Below are 19777 nucleotides of genomic sequence, written 5' to 3'. Positions count from 1 at the left end.
TGTCAGTGTGAAAAACATAGAAGTTATGTTACTCAAAGCTTGTACTGACTTATGCAAAACTCATCCTGAGAAGTCATGAAATCCAGAAGTCACAACATTTGCGACCCAATTTGGTCACAAATATCAAATGTGCCTGCACATATCTCAGTGATGTTTCAAAGCTTAAATATCCCTCCCACTTTGGGGCTGGTGAAATGGTGATATGGACACTGGAAGATATTACTGAAGAATAAACTAAGGTGTGAATTTAGACTGGTCTGCAAGGTGTGTGCTCACACTCATTCCAAGATAAAGACAAAGGTTTATATCCTGGTTTACAAAGGGCAAAGGAATTTTTGTCTACAATGCTGCATTTACTGAAGGCTCTGCAATTGCCCTGTGACAGCTGTGACTGTCAACTACTGTGCTACTAGTCATGAAAATAACTTCCAACAGCACTTACCTGATGCCTCATTTATTTAAGATACATCTCTACCCCAGAAGCCCACAGCATGTTTAGATAATCACTCCAAATTCTTTCTACCTCTTTCCCCAGGGATTGTAGCTAAAATTATAAACAAATTGCAAGTAAAACATGGAGTTTTTCTTGGGAGAGAAAGGAGGTGATTCATATTTCCAGTTATTTGAATTCATTGCCTAATCTAATTTTCTCTACTAGATAAGGCCCACTTTTCCCAAAGACCAGCAACAACCTGGCTGTCTGAAGATAAAAACTCAAAACACCGTGCCTCATATCTTCCACAGAACCAAAACACTGTAACAGAAGATTAATCAAAAAGAAGTATTTCTGAACAAAGGAAATGACCACTCAGAAGTCAAACCCTACCTGAGTTGTGCTTTAAGTTCAGTAAACCTGGGTCTCCTGCTGGGGTCGTAGGCCCAGCACTTGGTCATAAGGCTGTAGAGGGTAGGAGGGCAGTTTGGAGGCATTGGGAGCCGCTCACCGTTCTCAATCCGCCCAATCACATCATTGTTCTTCACTCCCTGGAAGGGCTTTACCCCGTGCATGAGGATCTCCCACATACACACACCTGAGGAACACACACAAAAATACATTTTCTTCACTGTAAGCAAACAATGAGACCTGTCAAAAGAGAAACAAACCCCAGTTTTGTACTAATAAAGAAATTTCTTCCAAAATATATAACCAGGGAATTGGTTTGGACTTACCTGCAGCAGGATCACACAGCACCAGCCTCACCTACTGATGAGGCAGAGTGACCCACAGCTGGCTCACAGTCTTTTACCTGCCCTAAAATAGCGCTTGCTCATATTCAAATCTCCTCTCTAATGAGGTAGAATGTGTTTGCTTTTCTGTCTGACTCCTTCCAACTGGCTTGTTTTGACACGTAGAGTGCATTTTCACTTTGAGAGTTTTTAGCGTTGGCATTGATCCGCATTTTTTGTGCTGAAAATGTGTAATAAACCAGTTTCTATTGAAACTGCACTAAAAGAATATGGTCTGTCACTTGAGAATTGGCCAAAATGTTCCATAGGCTTCATTTTTCTAACTCTGACAGTACTAGAGTTTTTTTCAAACTATTACAAACCCTTCACTTAAAAACATTCCAATTTTAAATTGTAGAGAAGGTGAACTCTTACTTGACTGTCCTGCTCTTATTTCAAGTTTCATCACTTTGGTTTTCTAACATAACTTGTGTTCTGTCTGTACAGGCCAGTAGTCAGGACCAGTTTGAGCACAGGACATCAGAGTCATATAAAATGTTGTGTATTTGGGGAAAAAGAATGAGCTTTCAGGATTTGTCCATTTACCCTTATACTTAATGAGCTTCTGGTTGTATTTTGCAGTCTGCCAGGAGCTATAAAAGACAAGGTAAGTGGGAATCTAGCATTAAGGATTTGGAAATTGGGTATCCCACAGGATGATCTGCACATTAAGCAAGGAAATGTATATCAACATAAAGAAAAAGTCAAAATCTAAGAGAGAAACAGCAAATGATAATGGTGTAACACAAAAAACCCAAAACAAAACCAAAAGCAACAGACAAAAATCATCTCTGTTGTAACTGAGCAAATTTCCTTGCACCTTCTTTTCTGTCACCTTCTTACTAGAGGTAAAAAGACCAATGAAAATTCAGGCTTATTAAGCAGGAAAAGGAAAATAAAATACAGAGGTGGAAAAAATGCTGGAAGAAATTGGATTTTCAGAATGCACAGTAAAAACCATGACAAGTATTTGGAAATTATTCATTTATAGCAGTCAAAATGAATCACTGGACTTATCCAAGAGGACACAAAGAAGCCTCTCCACTTGGTTTTCACTTACCAAACATCCACACATCGCTAGCTGAGGTAAACCGTCGGAAATTGATTGACTCTGGAGCCATCCATTTGATGGGTAATTTTCCTTTAGAAGCTACAGGGAAGGCAAGAAAGGCCAGGCTGTTATCCCCCTGCTACAGAGCTCAAAAACAGATTCTGTTCCCAGTGAAATAATTCATAGGCAAAACAAATCTCCAGTGAAGTAATTCAAATATCGATATATAAGGCTGTTTGGCTTTACATGAAATGGAGAAATGAACCAACGAAACCCAAAATAATCATAATAATCCCCATAACCTCTCTTAAAGACCCTAATAACAAACCTCAAAACACATCAAGAAACGATCATGGCAAAATTATTTCCCCTCTTAACAATTAAAATGATAAAATGTAGCTCAGCAACATCACAGATGATAAAGAAAATGAAATGAGGAAACACAACAGAGTGTAAGGGGACAGATAATGGACAATTTATAATATATGAAACCAGAAAAATATTAAAAATGAGATGTAGGCACTCATGGCTTAACAATATACACCAGCTTTGCAATGTGTTTGGTACCCAACATGCAATCTTTATTTTCCTGCTGCATTTCCCATCAGGCACTGCAGGATATCTCTCAGCTGCTGGAGACACCAAAGCTCAGTATTCCAGCCAAAATGAGGCAAAAAGCAGGTTTCAAAGGCAGTTTTGTATTGAATCTCCCTAGTCCAATGGTATCTGAAGTATGCAGCATTCATCTGTACCCACACGTGAATTTGCTGCTTTTTGCACGTTAATGCACACCTTGCAATCATGCACGCATAGGAATTTATTGCCTTTATTAAATTGTTGAATAACTTTCCTTTTTATACAAATGCACCAGCTAGACCAAGAAGATCTGGTTAATTCCTCAATAAAGTGAGAAGGAACTGTGTTCTCCTTGGCCTACAAGAAAGATCCAGAGATCACCTCACCTTTGTAGTAAGTACTGTCTTCCATGTATCGGGATAAACCAAAGTCACCCAATTTCACACAGTCAGTGGTAGATACCAGCACATTTCTAGCAGCAATATCCCTGCCAAACAGAAGAAACAGTATTTCTAGTAACTTTAAAACATTAAGTGGTGAAGCATCATCCCCTGAAGAAAATTACCTCCTGCTCTGCAAAGGTAAGGAAATGGCTTAAGATTGAAGTCCTGTATGAGGTTTCCTAGTAAGGAGCTCAAGTTCTCATTGTACAGAACAACAAGATCCCCCCTCAGCCTCCTTTTCTGTCCAATTGTTATTTAAGATGTTTCAATATAAATATCTACGTATCTATGCACAGCTATTACTTTACATGCCAGAGTTTGCATATACATTATCGCAACACATATACAGAATTGGATATGACAGTATTTAAACACAAGTGAATTCCTCAAGTTCAAAATTAATTGTACTTAGTAACTGGAGTTTTCTGAACTCTTAGTTGCACACAGTAAGAGGCTGAAGCTGCCAGTCTGTTCTCCCTAGAAACTCATGTTCACATTCAAGGCAACAAAATTCAAAACACACCATGAAGGCAGTTTAGGTTCATTTTCTGGTTAAGCAAGTACTTGTATTTTATAAATATTTTATTTCCCTTCCTCTATAGTTAAGAAGCCATCTGCCCTTGTTTTGCTTTTCTATATTTGAATGATTACAGTTGACTCACAGCTTGAAAAAAATACTGTAACCACAAAGCAACAACTGAAAATGATTCCGATTGAAATCTGGCACCAGTTCCAAGTCAATCCAGGAGTGAACCAGCAGGTGTCACCCTTGAAAAGGGTGTAATTTTAGTGGAAACCTCTGCAAAAATGGCACTCCCTGAAATTTTAAGCAGTGATATATTAGAACAGACAGGTACAGATAAATATGTATGGAATCTTACCTATGTACAAATCTTTTGCTCTCTAAGTAGGCAAGAGCTGTGCTAAGCTGGTAAGCATAGAGTATCAGAGAGGCCAGGTCCAAGCTGTACTTCCTTACTTGCAAAAACGACCTCAGCTTTTTGCACCAAAGAAAAGAAAAGAGAAAGAAATCAGGACAAAAAATAACAAAGCTGAAAAAGGCATAATTGTGAAGTTCACATGAGTATCAATGGGCATGACCTCTTTGCCTTAAAGACTGGATGAGGAAAAGAAAACCACTTCTCATGAAGAACTGTGACTGCATTAGAATTCAAGCAGTTTTTCTACTTGAAAACTGCTAAACTAAAAAAATAACTGTAATTCTGTGCATTTCTTTCAGTCCCCTTTTGAAAAGCATCTGCTGTTGCTGATCCAGAGTGAAGCACTCCTGGACTTTTTGGTTTTTTCTACCCTTGAGTGCAGCCTCCATTTATGGCCTAAATTACTTCAGAACTGAACAGGACCTGGCCAACCCAAACACAGATTGATCAGTTTTGCTTTAAAAGCATTAATTTTAATGACTAATTTTAACCTACATGTGCTAATACACATGTATTTAGCTCAGAGTGGCCAATACCAGTGCAGAATATTTATAGTCAGCTCTATTCCCAGCAGAAGGCATGCAGGACCTACTGGAAGGTGGCACTAGGGTGTCCTTATACATCAAAACAAGACTTTGAAAAGTGATTTGGGCACTGGAAAGGAAATCTACTGACAGAAAATTACTTTTGCAATACAGGTTTTTCTATCCATCCGTCCTACTTTTTTTGAAAATGTACTGCAGTTTGGTAATTGCAATGGCAATCATAAAATGTATGAAATAACACTGCAGCTCACATTTTCAGAAACGTGGCTCAAAGCAAACTAATCGAGTTTAGCGAGATCTAGTTTTCTTTAAAGCATTCATCCAAAAAACAAATAATGAGGGAAGTCATCTAGGGCCTCTGCTGCAGATACTCTACAGGAAAAAACAAAAGCAGCAATGTAAGAAAGTCAGTGTTTTAAGGAAAAATGCAGGATTACTCAGGAAGAATAAAAGATGTGCAGTTTCACTTCTGGAAGCTATGTTTGCAAATGCTGTTTAACTCATTATCACATTATCATCATCTTGACAGAGGTCATGCTCTCACTCTGGAACTGCAATTGAATGCTCTGAAAACTCTGACTAAATCACTCTGGAATGAGGTGATGCAGTTCTCCTGGTGGGGAGAAGGTCAAAAGCTGCCACTCCTGTTTCTGAGTCCGTAACTCTGCAAAGGAGTATGATATCATGCTTGATAGCAAGTGTTAGTATTGTGAAGTGTTTTTTCAGACTTTTCTGTGAGCTGGAAGAGAGGAGACCAGAGCTGCATGTGGATTTCTCATACCTCTCCAAGCGTACAGAGCTCCATGATTATCCAGACTGGGTTTTCTGTAATAACCCCGATGAGCTTCACAATGTGAGGGTGATCAAACTGACGCATTGTTACTTAAAGGAAATCAAAGAATTCAGTGTGTTACATAAAACCTTTTTTAAAAATAAAAAGAAAGCTGTTGGTTAAGTATTTAGCCCGTGAGCAGAGAAGTCAATCACAGGACTTCAGACAACTGTTGCAAGCAGTAATGTCTGGTCATTCCATGTGCCGAGGGCAGGTGGAAACACCGACTGCTTGAGCTGTGCTGTTCTCCACTCACAAAAATGCAAACTGCTTTGGAAGGTACTAGTCAGGTCAAGCTCTGCCTCTTAGCTCTGGATCTGGTTATGAACATAATCTAAGTTAATAAAATAACCTGTCAAACCAGTGCACAACCAGTTATCTGTGCCTTTCTACTGGAAGAGGAGGTAGGAAAAAACAGTCTGTATAATTCAATTACTGGAACAAACATGTTTGACAGATTACAACATAGACAAAAATCTTATTTAATCATTACATGATTTTATTTTCCATGGAGTTAATTTCAGTCCTGGCACTGCAGTCACAGTATGTTTTATGCAGCATGACATATGAATCACAGAATGGTTTGGGTTGGAAGGGACCACCAAGACCAACCAGTTCCAATCCCCCTGCCTTGGGCAGACACCTTCCAGCTTGCTGGCCCCAAGCTCCATTCATCCTGGTCTTGAACACCTCCAGAGATGGGGCAGCCATATCTTCTCTGGGCAACCTGTGCCATGGCCTCATCACCCTCATGAAAGAATTTAACCTAAAATCCAATTTAACCTTCCCTCTTTCCAGTAAATCTATCACCCTTGGTCCTATCCCTGCCTTCCCTGATAAAGAGTCCCTGCCCATCTTTCCTGTAGGCATTCTTTAGGCACTGGAAGGTGCTGCAAGGTCTCCCCAAAGCCTTCCCTTCTGCAGGTCAAACAACCTCAACTCTCCCAGCCTGGCTCTAGGGCAGAGACGTTCAAGCCCTTGGAGCATCTCTTTGGCCTCCTCTGGTCTCGCTCCAACAGCTCCATGTCCTTCCTGTGCTGGGGATCCCAGACCTGGATGCAGCTCTGACAGTGGGGTCTCAGCACAGAGGAGCAGGATCTCTTCCAACACAGGTGTGGCAAAAACGCCCTTTGGGTATCCTTGACAAACATCCTTCATTTGGCCTCCAGCAACACCACTACACTCACAGTTTGTGGTGTCAGCAGAAACAGACAGGAATTACCAAACTGCAAAGTCTGCTTCAGTCTGCCTGAAGTTAGTCAAGAATAAAACCCATTTTCTTCTGTTTTACACTAACCACAATCTAAAATCAGAATGTGTTTCTGGATTTCTGTTCTGATGCGCTCTGAATTTGACTTCTGCACATGGATTCACAGCAACCCCCAAAAAATCCTTGGACAACTGTATTTATAAGACCAAAAGTTATAATAGTTTAATAACATATCTTCCTGAAAAGAAACTTTATGTGCAAACTTAATATATTCTTTAAAATATTAATGCTATTGGATAGTACAGGGAAAGATGCAATAAAGCAAACATCCCTATCATTGGCATAGCTTAAAACATTAATAAAAGGGAATAAATAACATGGTGAACTATTTTACAGGCAATAACAGCTGCTAAATATTTTCAGCATTAAAAATATCTTAATATTCCTAATAGTAAAATATCAGGAAATAAATGTATTAATTCAGTGAAGTAACTAAAGCAACTGTTCTGAGCGAATTTGCAATCTGAACACAAGATAAAGGCAACAGATGGGAATTAGAATGAAAAAGAGGAAGAAGAAACGGCAAAACTATTAAATCAAAATTGAAAAGTACTATTTATGTGTAGATTACAGCAGCATTTCCTAATCTGTCCAACTTGAAGCATAATTAGGAGCATTCAATGAGCAATTATTTTCTACACTGCCGGGAGACAGCACCCTACCTTGTGACTGCTGAGTTGTTAGTGTAAACAATGGTATTTACTGTTCCAACAGATAGAAATGCAATGGAAAAAATTACAGTAATTCACAAAAAATATGACATTGAAAAATAAGAATCCATTAGCTATTAACACAGGTCTTCTGAATGAATTGAAAAACTCCTTGAAAAAGGAATAATTAATAAAAAAGACTGTAACATCTGACCATAACCAATTACTTTACTGATAAAAATACAATACCTTTACGTTTAGAGGTATACAATAGCAGGGGATAATAGGCAAAAATTAAGGCCTAAGTGCCATATCTTACTTTGCTTGCAGAACCAAACAATGGAGGAAACAGTAACTTTAATATTCTTTGAGAATATTTAAGAAGTTTCTGTTCCTATTCACCCCAACAAAAAGCCTTAGTCCACACAAAAAATGTGCTACTTAGGGAATGCAACTTACTTAGAAAAATAGCCTATTCTAGCATAGATTTTAATTCTGAATTTTCAAAGCAGATCTCTCTTAGACACATTTCTAGCAAGGACAACTACCCGACCTTCCAAAGCAGTAAACTGGAGAAAGTGATGTGTTTTTTAATTCATTAAGAAAAAAGAAGGAAATGGAGGATCAGATCTAATGTTCCAAAATTTGTTCTAAAGCCCTAGAGGAGTCAGATATCACCATTCAGTTTGGAAAATCAAAGAACCCACATCCAATCATATACATAGGCAATGCAAGGATGTAAAAGCACTCCCCCAGCACATGTTTTAGGAGGGTATCAAGCTATATATTAATAAAATATTTATATCACTGTAAGAAGCTTCTGGCACAGGTGGCCACAGTCTTTGCAAGGAGCAATTACAGAAGTGATCCCAAAAGAAGTTGCTCAATACTCACAGGCTTCTTGTAAGAATTTTTCTCTAACACTGTCTGAAGTGCAGTTTTTACACGTTTTGATTGCAACAGCCATAGCTGGATTTTCCTGAAAAACATTATAGAGAAATAACTGAAATACAACCCACCAAAAACAGCCCACCAAAAGCTGGCCCTTAGAATTCTGGCAAAACTACTTTGGAAAAAACTACTATTAAATAAAATACCTTTTAGCTGAAAAATTACATGTAAAAAGCTTCAGTGTTAAAATACCATTATAATTAAGACACCTTGCACACAGAATTTACATCTAATGTGTCTTGGAAATATTTCATCTGTTTTAAACCATGTTATATTGTGGAAAAATTATGACAAAGGATGGTTAGTTTAACTGGATAGTAATGTGAACTTTGTGTGCTATTGAGGATGGTAAACTCTTGACAATATTTAGCAAAGATAGAGAGAAAAAAGAGAGATGTGCCTAAAACCACACCTGGCTTATATAAGCAAGCAACCCAGAAAGCCAAATTAAGGACTTCGTGGCTCTTTCAGAGGAAAAACTGGCTGTAATTGTGAACTCAGACTACAAAGGAAAGTAAACCGAAGTTTTTAATATAATATCTTCACAATCAGCCAGATCAAGGCTTTAAAACCAGGTTCAACAGAACCACATGTATTTAAAATCAAATGGTCTTTCCCATCTGATTTCTCATCCTCTGAACAACCAAAAATGAGAAGTTCTTGATGGGTTGAGAGCAGCTGAAGTGTTTTAAAACCAAGCTTCTACATTAGGAATGGGTTTGTTCAAGGACCTGTATGTCCTCCTTCCAAGTGGGAAACTGGGAACTGGCCATTGTTTAATGGGCAGTTTACACATGAACCTTTCCTCAAAATGATACAGCACTGATGAATATCCTCATCCCATTTTTAAGATCAGTGGGAGATGAAGATTCAGAGTTATGTTCCATCTCTCTGCTCACGCTTGGTCTATTTTAAATCTATTTACAGACAAAAATTATCAGAATTAGAATAGTATTTATATTTTGCAGGCTCAAGTGTCTTATTTTCAAAGTTGCTCACAAAAGAGATCTTGAAGTTGACTTTGCAGGAAAATACTGATTTAATCCTTTTCTTACACATCAAATGCCCATAAAGTAACTAAAAAAAAAGAGATGGTAAATCATGGTTTTATTCCCTTATGAAACCAGGATTGAACAATCACCCTGGGGATGGCACCTCTGGATGCCTGCCAGACCCATCCCTCTCCCAGTGTAACACATAAAGTTTTTGAAATATCCTTTAACCAACATGAACATCAAAAGAAGAGCCTTCTGATTCTGCAACCAGCAAATAGATTTTGAAGAATAAATGTTGGAAAAGGCCTGATACTGGGGTTTTGTTGATCTTTTGGTTTTGGATAAGGAGACAAACCAATGAGAATGCATCAGACTGGACGCATTTTCTGTATTGAACAGGAAATGGTATTTTAAATGACACTTTGGGATTAATTCCACAGTTAATCAGCCTTTAAAGACAATCTTACTGAGCTTGCTTAGAGGTGAGCAATGGGATCCTGTATCTATAAACCCATTTTTCCATTCAGTACCCTACACTTAGAGCCTGGCTGTGACCTGGAATACCTGGGAGAGGTGGATGCTGCACTATCACTAGAACCAGAATTTACAAGTGCAATGAACAGGGGTAAATGGAATTTCTGAGATTCAGCTTTGAGCTAGCAGAACAAAAGGCAAGGAATATCCTCTATATTTCTACACTCAAGCTGAACATTTATGAAAGAGTACACTACCATGTTATTAGAACTAATCTTACATTGATTTTAAGATTTCTTCTCAGAGTGTAAATTACATTCTGTTATCAGAACATGAAATTTTAATTACATCACTGTTCTTGTTCACCCTCACATATCCCAGTGTCTTAAATGAAGTAAATTCTTATTAATAAAATAAATCCACAGGTGATTTAAAAATCTCAACAAAAGATGCCTGAGTAAAATCCATTTTCCAATTCACAAAAAAAGACTGGAGACAGCCAACATTTTCAAAACAACAGTCCATATGAAAAGGGTCTTTAATTAGTTTTGCAGAGCTCTAGATTTATCCACCATGCCCCAAGTGAGTGAACCATTACTCCTTGGTACTCCTGTTAACTTGGGCATAATTAAATGAAAAATAAGAATCTTTCTCAATGCAAAGTGTATCAGCTGTGCTTTCTAAACAATGGTATCAGACCAGACTTCAAACTTGTATGAAACAGAACATTTATCCCTATTTACTTAAATATTGCATTGAAGATTATTAACCTACCAAGCCCAGGACCCTTACCAGCTGTTCCTGAAGTTAGAACTAGATTAATGTCCACATGAATTCTTGTATAATCTATCAAAAATTCCAACAATTTCTTCTAATATGCAATATTTATTATAAGCCTGAAATTTACTGACAATAACTATTTTTTCCAGCTTTCTCTTGCTATTTTACACAAAATTTTTGATTTAAACAGAATTCTTAGTCTTTCAAGAAAAACTCATAAGCACCATCCTAAATTACACAAGTCCTGCCAATCTCCCTGGTTTCACTGAAGTGACTCTTGGGCATTGGATTTTACTGGATCAGTGTCGAGTATTTTGTATTTTATTTCAGGAAAACACAGGAACTTTATTAGGCTTTGTTGTGAGAGAGACAGTGAGATTGCCACTGGACCGAATTTTTATTTGTTCTGGAAGACTCAGACTAAGACCTGAAAGGAATATTCTTATTTTTTTTTTTACCTAGGAAAGTTTTACAGTTAATTTTTGTTTGAGAAGTGAGGCTTACCGGGCTCATGTAAACTCCTTGGTGCACATCTCCAAACTGTCCTTCCCCAATGCAGCGCCCCAGCTCAATCCTCTCCCTTTGAATTTCATAATCTCTGGCTACAAGAATATAACGCACTTGAAATATTAAGTTTCTGCTGAAGGGCAAGGAAATAATCCACAAGACACAAAACTCAAAGTAAGTCACTCAAATGTCTCACATATGAATAGCTAAGATTAACATTTGCTGCACACCAACCTATAGAGATGCTGCACACACACAGTGGAGACCTCTCAAACTTCTTTAAAGTTTGAACCAAAGCAAGGGAAAAGAACTGTGATATCTACATTATTAAATTAACTACAATGCACTTATTTCAGTGCAATAAACATAATTAAATTCTTTTTAATTGCAGCTGTTGAAAGACAAAGCACACAAACAGTTTAAGGCAACACCAATGATGTTAAAAACGGCCTCAGCACACATCCCTTTGGCTGTTTAAGAGGACTCCACCATGTGCTATTTTAGATTTTGGAACCATCAAAAAAGCCTGGAGAACTTTTAAAGAGGTAACTGCAAGAAAAAAATACAGGAACAAAAACATGGCAAATAAAGACAAAATGAAAGAGCAAAATTTTGAGTGCACTACACCTCTGCCAGTGTGTAACTGAAGTAAAATTGAGATGTTTGGTGGCCTTATGCAATTTTGTTAACGTCACAGTTTAACAGGCTGAGAATATTACTGATAAAAATGGCTCAGCACTTGAGCAGAACATTTAATCAATTGCAATTGAATGATTTCATTTGCAATTTAATTTCCAGCAGACATGGAAAAATACTTCAGGAATAGCAGAAAAGCATGCACAGTATATGTTTTCACCTCTACTTTTATTATTCAGAGAAAAAATTATAAGCAACCAGCTTAGAACTTCATAACCTTGACTTTAACATCATTAACACTACAGAAGTAATGTGATCTAGAGCTGGCTAACAAAATGATAAATGCCTTTTTAATCTCTTTTAAGTACTGCATTTTCCTCTTTAAAATCCCAAAGCTAACTGGTTTAACTATAAATAAATAATGTTTATTAAATGAAAGTGAATAGTAAAAATTCCACATCATTCCAAACTGCAAGCATACAGGGATGGGGGGTAAAGGGTCTCCTGTTACCTTCATCTATTCCATAGCTTTCTGCAGTGCAATTAAGAGAAAAATCAAATGCTTACTTAGATAGAGCTTCTTAAAATCAAAACAGGACAAACATTATTCAACATAAAAAAAAAAAAAAAAAAAAGAAGAAATATATGATGCAATTTAAAGTTTACATTAGCAGAAGTCACAGGCCCGTTCTTGTGATCTCTACTGACTCAGTCTTTTGGGAGCTGAACACTTGAGACCCCTTCAATCCAGCAAATCACTTAATGAATTTCCCTCCACAGCCCATCTCATGGGTTTTGCATTGAAGCCATATTCAAGTGCTCAGCACATCCAGGGCTAGGTCCAGAAGTAATTACTCCCATAAGAATTTAAATAAAAAGGTTGGAGTGGGGGAGAAATAAATTACACAAAGTTAATCTGTTAAGAAAAATAAAGGATATAATTTATCACAATATGTTTTGATGCTGAAATTATGTTAATAGAATGTGTAGTGACTTAACTGCAAGTCATTAAAAATGCTCAGTTGATTTCTGGAAAACATATATTCTTGCTTTTCAAATACTGATGTTCAAATATATATATATATGTTTTGCAAAACATATATTCTTGCTTTTCAAAGATTTTCCACAGCTGTGGAAACAATGCTGTGAACACTGAAGTGACCATGAAACGTTCTGCCCCATGGTGAGCTCAGCAATCTATGCAAGCTCATGGTCCTTCAGCAGAATGTGGCCCCAGCTCAGCACCATCCTCCCCTTTCACACTGACCAAACCTGATGTTTTTGGCAGGATTCTGCACCAATGGATTGTCTGCTTCCAGAGAAATCCTTGGTTGCCCAAATGCAACTGGAATTTCCCAGATGCAGCTTTAAAAATCAGAATATTGGACCTTCACATTAACTGGCCTTGACAGTTTAGGATTATATCATAATTCAAACAGCCTATAACACAAAATCCTTGTGGTGGCTACAGCACCACTGTTTTTACTTCAAAGATGAAAACCCAGCAGAACTTTGAATTTTTATTTTTGTTCCTGCAGTCTTTCATCTTTAACAAAATTGCATGTGGTAAAGGTGAGTGTTCCTCTCTCGTGGAACTGCTGAACAGCATGTCTATCACAGAGCAAGGTGAGATACAGAGAGACAGCAATCCACATTGTTTGCTCTCATCACAGAGATCTTATCCAATCTTTGCTATGTTCAGCATCACAATCAAAAAAAAAAAAAAATCTGCATTTTGAGGCAAAAAAAAGAATTTCACTGTGAAATCACAGACAGCAGGAAACCAGAACATTTTCTTTGCATATTTATTAAATAAGGCTGAAATATTTCAGTCCCCGCTACACCAAGGAAGCTTTTGGATAGGAAAGTTCCCAAATTAACCATGGCACTTACTTGAGGGCATTGTGTAAGTGTCTTCTTCATCTATAATCTCTGCATAGTCATCAGTCTCTGCAAAGGGAGGAATTGAAGAGTTTCGGGAAAAGCAGATGAAAATAATTCTCCAGAACAACATCTCCAATTGATATGTCCCAAACCCCAAGTTCAGCATTGCCAGGTCACATTTAATACAGCATGACTAAAACTTGCTCATGCATAATTCATGATATGATAATGACCTCAGTGCCATTTGCATTACATCACATAGATGCACTCAACAAAGAAGAAAAGATTCATTTGTATTCAAAAAAGTTCCAGTTTTGCAATTGGGACCTATCTAAATTGTTGATTTAAAATCTTTTTAACACCAAATTCCACTGCAGTAAAGAGAAAAAAGTATGAATGGGTTAAATTACTTTACCTTCAATAAAGTGTGAGCAACAGTTTGCTATTTTTTATGTCAAACAGGCAGAACACCAATGGTGTTCCAGGGCAGCTTCCCCTACTGTCAGTGTGGCCAGGTGAGTTATTTACCACAGAATCTTCTAGAGCACGAAGACCTTTTTAAGCCACACTCTCTTCTCCATTTTTCTTACAATTTCCCTTTTTAGTGGAAGTTCACCACTACTTTTGCTGCAAGACTCAAGATTGCAAGGAGAGGTTTTGGAAACAACTTCCCAAAATTTTCAGGAAATTAACAGTGCACTTCTTCCTCTATTTAAAACTTGCAACTTTTACATCATCTGTTCTCAAAACAGTTTAAATGGTGTCAAGTCATATCAGAAAGTCCTTCCCTTGCCCAAAAGAACTTCCAGTGTGTGCAGGTCATCTCCTAAATGTAGCATCAATTCCTCCAGGGATTTTTATTCCTCCAGTCCACAAAATTGAGTTCATTTTTTTACTTCAAGGCTGTCAAATTCTTCTCACCAATTTTAAACACAAAGAGAGGTTCTCAAAACGGAATAATTTCCAAACCCATTGTGCAGTTTTGTGGTTGATGTCACACACTGGAAAACCTCTGGAAGTCATGATTTCCTCCCCCTTTTCCCCCATCTGCCCTGGAGCACATGGATACATTCCTACAGCTCCCTGGCATCATTTCTAGAGCAATGGTTTCGACTGGGACAAAGTCACTGTGAGTGGGAAGAAGGATGGGATGGTCCCTCAGCTCAACCCAGCCCTGAAACCAGAGCAAGGCTCATCAATATTACACACACAGATAAGCAGGAGGCTCAGTTTTCAGGCAAACTGAATATTCAACTATTAGGAAACTACAGGTTGACTATAACCTTTGAAGTTCAACACATTTCAGGAAGTAATTTTATGATCCTAGTTTCTTACTACTTAAATAAAATTAAAGCTGTTTTTTTCTTTTGAACTCCTGTAGGAATACGCCAGGTGGTGTAAAAGCAGAATTGGAAAATTTAATGTAATATTAAATTTTGCTAGGCGATTTCTATTTGAGACATAGCAAAATACAGTCACCTAATGAAAATGCAATAAATTATAAAGACAGTGCACAATTCTGAACAGGCAGAACACTCCAGAAGCACTTATCTCTTTCTTGGTATTTTATTTTGTTCCCTACATTATAAATTAATGTTTTTGTAAGAATATGCCTCAGTTTGATTTAAAAAATAAGCTTTAAAAAAAAAATCCCCAACATGATGGAGATAAATCACTCTGTTTCCTACTAATATTGTGATAGGATTTTGTTGAAAATACCAGAAAATTCATTATTTATGTTAGAAAATGTATTGGATGAAAAATCTTGTAAAGGCACCTGAGAAAATTTTTTAATGTTTGGAAACCAAACTGGTGTGACTTAAAAGACCCCAAACACTTGTCACACAAGTTTACAGAATAGTGCTTTCAGAATGTGATCAATGGCAGGGCTTGTTCATCTCTCTATTTGAAATTAATGAGTTAATTCATACTAAAAGCATTCTCAGAACAGCACAGAGCACTTTACACGGTTTTGATACATTGCCCGAAACCATCATGAAACCAGAAGTGTCTTCATAATCAATCCAAATAAATTAAATGTACGCAATTAACTACACAAACATTTCTTGTTCCACATTTAACACTCTGGAGAGGAATATATATATAAAAATAACTCCTATGTATGTCTGGCATTGTTTCTGGGCATTAGAGGAAAATTCAGTCAAGGCATCAACACTGATAGGCTCAAAGTGGTCTGGAACAAAGAGAACTGATCTCTCTCACAGAGTGGCTTGATCCCGGTATTAATCATAGACTCAGACTGTTACCAAATCTCCCAGACCTGTGTCTGCTGAGATACTTCAGAACCAACATGGAGCCTAAAGCAAATCTGAGCTGGGCAGGGCGGGCAGGGCACTCCAGGCTGCTCCACAAAGGAGAATGTGTTACAGCACTCTCAAGAGCTGAACACATTCAGTGATTCCAGATGTCCCTGGTAAGTCTAGAAAAACTCGAATTTAATAACAGGGCTCTCATGCTGCCCTCCTGCACTTTCTAAACCCAGCACTATCACTTGTTATGACACTTGGACATGGCAAAATGAACGATTTGCTTTCAGGAAAGGGAAGTGTTGGTCACATGCGTGAATGAGCCAATTTGAGCTTTACTAAATCTGCATACATTTATTAAACCATAGGGAGAAACATCCCAGGGTATTAAATCCATAATAGCTAATCCATGACCTTAGGCCTGCATTTGAACTTCCCTTTTTCATAATTTTTCCCATTTATCAGAGCTTGTAATTTATAAAGGAAGGTAAGTTCCAATAAAAAGCTATGTCGGGGTAGTATCTGAAATATAATTTTAAAATTTACGACAGAAAAAATGTCCTTTTGATGTTTAAGAAAAGAAAAAATTGTGTGGTATTATCTTTAGCTTATATCTAAAGGAAAGGAGATGAAAAGTTAATACACCCCTTTCACATCTTACTGAAAGGAAGGTCACAAGATGTGATCTCTATCTCCTCTTATTGCCTTCCCTTGCATATTGCTTTTATGCCCTTTTAGTACCTCCTACTAAGAAGAATAAAGCTACATACACTATCAGTAGCAGCAGTTTGATTCTTTCCCAACATCAGATGGAATCCTTTAGGAAAATAGCTAAAAATCTCTTTTGTGAAAACCAAACCCCACCTTCTTTTCAGAGAAAAAGAGACTTTGAAAGTCTGCAGAAGTTAAATATTTTGTACTAAGTTTAAAAGTTTTTAAAAAGAAACCCCAAACATTAAAATCTGTTTTTAAAATTATTAGTTTAGCTGAAACCTGGTTAATATTCATGTATTCAACCTGCATTAATCTATCTTGTACAGCTTCTTTTAACGCAAGGAGCACTTTGATGCCTTTAAAGCATTACTCAGTAGACTCATTTCTCAGGTGTTACATCTGCTGATCTCACCCACTGACCAAATTAATGAGGATGTAACCATTTCAATCAAACTGGACACCTGCAAACCTCTAAACCTTCTTTGCATCATGCCACAAGTCTCATTGCAAACACATGCACCACCACATCCCTGTGTGTTTGAAATAGAATTTTTCCAATTCCAGTTTAGCAGAAAGCATTAGTTGCACAGCCTGTAAAGCACAGTATTTATCAGCTAATACCCAAAGCAGACCACTTTTTAACACTAAAAGCTGCATAAAATGTATTACTGAAATGTGCATTAAGTGGCAGATGGAGATAAGAGTTGCATACTGCACGTTAGTAACACACAGACTAGAAAACATATTACCGTCCCCACTAATTTCATCTGCAGATCCAGGTGGCATGCAAGGAGAGAGAAAAAAGAAGGAGAGAGAGGGACAGAGAAGAGGGAGGGGAAAATATACTATTAAATTCATGAGTAATCCAAAAGTATTCAGACTGTAGTTATCTTATATACCTGACTCAAGAGAAACCAGAAAAGCAGCAGAATTTAAGACTTCTCACCTAAAACCCAAGGGACAGAGATATGCTCTAAGAAGCTTTTATGATGAAACAGAGTTAGTAACTTTCAAACACAAAGGTACACACAAATTAAATTTAGATCTGGAACTAGGTTTTTTAATGCATTGGTAAGAAAAGTCAATTTCTGGGTTTATTCAATACTTTAAAGCAGTTCTCCTACAGCCAGATGAGTTGGCTCAACTTGACTCTGCACATACACTGAGGACTTTGGATAAGCAGAGTTGGTGTTGACCCTTCCAGAAGAAATGCACTCCTGAGCAATTACCAAGACATGAGTGAGAAACAGAACCATGTAAGTTTTAATGACACAGAGCATTGTGCACTTGTAGAAGGCTGAAATTTGAACGAGTGGCAAAGAGAGCAACTCTACAGGGAAGATTTCAAACAAACATCAGATTCAATGTGTACTGCAGCAGCCCTACTGCACACCAAACCCCACAGCACAAGCTAAGGCAAATATTTTAGACAGCTTTTATAGATAACAGGAAATTCTTCTTACCCCTAATAAAGCCAAACTGGTCTAGATCAGTGCTGGACCAGTATGCAGCCAAAAGCATCGCCGTAGTCTGTGTCTAATTCAAAGTGTTCTCAGCAGATGCTTATGGTTGCTATTCTGTTTCATCCGTAAGCATGCCGTGTCAGGGGTCCAAGAATGAAATCAAAATATTTTTACAAAAAAAAAAAAGATGGCAGACAAGGGCTGCATAACTGTATAAATACAATAATTTAGTAAGTCGGTTGTTTTAGCATATGATGCTCAAAAACACATTCCCCATAGAATCGGGGACCAGCAAGCTGGAGACACTGCATGAAAATCCAATTCAACAGGAGGAAAACATAATGAAATTATTCTTGGAACTCTGTTTACCTGAGGCTAAAGTAGTTCACAAACAGTAACTGAGTTAGTATATTCAGCTTTTGGGTTAATAAGGCAGCCTAGACAAAGAGCAGAGCAGTACCCTTGGGCGGCGACTCATGGGCACAGAAGACGAAAGGCAGAAAGCGTCTAGCTTTCTTTACTTTATGCTGACAGTGATTGACTCCTTTACAAAGAGGCAAGAAAAGGAAAGAGAAAAAAAAAACAGAAACAAATTATTTGAAAATAAAAGAAAAGAGACTGAAGAGAACATCTACAACGAACGAACATAAAAGTAAAGGTTTATATTACAATTCTGTATACCCAAATGAAAACACAAATGTCTCTGAAACTCTAAAGCATTTTTGGTATTTTCTTTCAAATTCCTTTCTACAGTAATTCAGTTTTTAGAAGTAAGACTAGAAACCATTAAAAAGTCAATTATGCCAGCTATGCACACCATTCATTCACAACACAAATAACATTGTCTATCCCAGACGTGCAACCTGCTTTTCCAAGGTTGCCACCTAAGTTCTTTCAGACTTGTGTGACAGCTATATTCCAGCTAAAGTGTCAGTCACCAGACTTAAAACATTTATGTATTGTCTCTCTGAATCCTTAGAACAACACAAAAGAAGTATTTCACATAGCAGGGTTACTCAGAGCAAGGGAAAACATGGTTTCCCTACCTCCTGAAAAACAGCATTGACAGATTTTATGATCTCAAATATTCCACGAGAGTCTTATTCCCAGTGCAGACCTGCCTTGCCAAGGGCTATTCCAGATCTGCAAGGACCTGTGGGTGAACAGCCCATGGCACCCTCACTGTCCCCTTTCCCAGTCACCCCACTGCATTTTTTAGCAAAGTACTTATTGGGAGTGCTTATCAGGATGAGGGAAATCTTGGAGGAGGAAAAACCCCAAAGAAGCCAGAGAAAGAAGGACACAAGATGATACTTGGCACCTGAGGATACCTGCTCCTTTTATTTCTCTTGTTACCTGTTCGCTCCTCTCTGCTTTCCCCTTTTTCCCCTCTCTCTAAGGAAATGTGAGAAGTGGTTTAGAAAGCCAGTTACATGAAAAACCTGCATCTTGCTGCCAGTAGCTCTTCACAGCCAAAACTCAGGAGTGAGGTTCAGCCACCTGGTGTTACACAGGCTTGGGGTGCAGGTGTTAGAAGAGAAGCCCAGTCCCACAACCACAGCTACTGGGAC

The 19777-nt window shown here is 37.8% G+C and overlaps 1 protein-coding gene across 22 annotated transcripts in view; it reads right to left on the bottom strand.

The window, feature by feature from the left end:
• PTK2 (protein tyrosine kinase 2) overlaps positions 1–19777 on the bottom strand; it is a 190250-nt gene that overhangs the window by 27592 nt on the left and 142881 nt on the right. For 10 of the 22 annotated variants that reach the window (XM_088050960.1, XM_088050955.1, XM_088050950.1 and 7 more), the window contains 11 exons: positions 18667–18750; positions 17493–17510; positions 13772–13828; positions 12390–12410; positions 11240–11337; positions 8430–8514; positions 5565–5665; positions 4179–4294; positions 3241–3341; positions 2288–2377; positions 827–1031 (listed from right to left, as the gene is read on the bottom strand). In XM_088050960.1, coding sequence (XP_087907086.1) covers positions 827–1031; positions 2288–2377; positions 3241–3341; positions 4179–4294; positions 5565–5665; positions 8430–8514; positions 11240–11337; positions 12390–12410; positions 13772–13828; positions 17493–17510; positions 18667–18750 — 976 coding nt within the window. The remainder of the gene's footprint in view (positions 1–826; positions 1032–2287; positions 2378–3240; positions 3342–4178; positions 4295–5564; positions 5666–8429; positions 8515–11239; positions 11338–12389; positions 12411–13771; positions 13829–17492; positions 17511–18666; positions 18751–19777) is intronic. The other 12 variants (XM_088068985.1, XM_088068991.1, XM_088068999.1 and 9 more) reach the window with 5 other exon arrangements.

Source organism: Pseudopodoces humilis, chromosome 1 (genome assembly GCF_049639895.1).
Source record: "Pseudopodoces humilis isolate 2021_Gansu_Grassland_sample_001 chromosome 1, ASM4963989v1, whole genome shotgun sequence".
Classification (NCBI taxonomy): domain Eukaryota; kingdom Metazoa; phylum Chordata; class Aves; order Passeriformes; family Paridae; genus Pseudopodoces; species Pseudopodoces humilis.
Note: the sequence above shows the minus strand (reverse complement) of the source record. Positions and strands in the feature narration are given on the sequence as shown.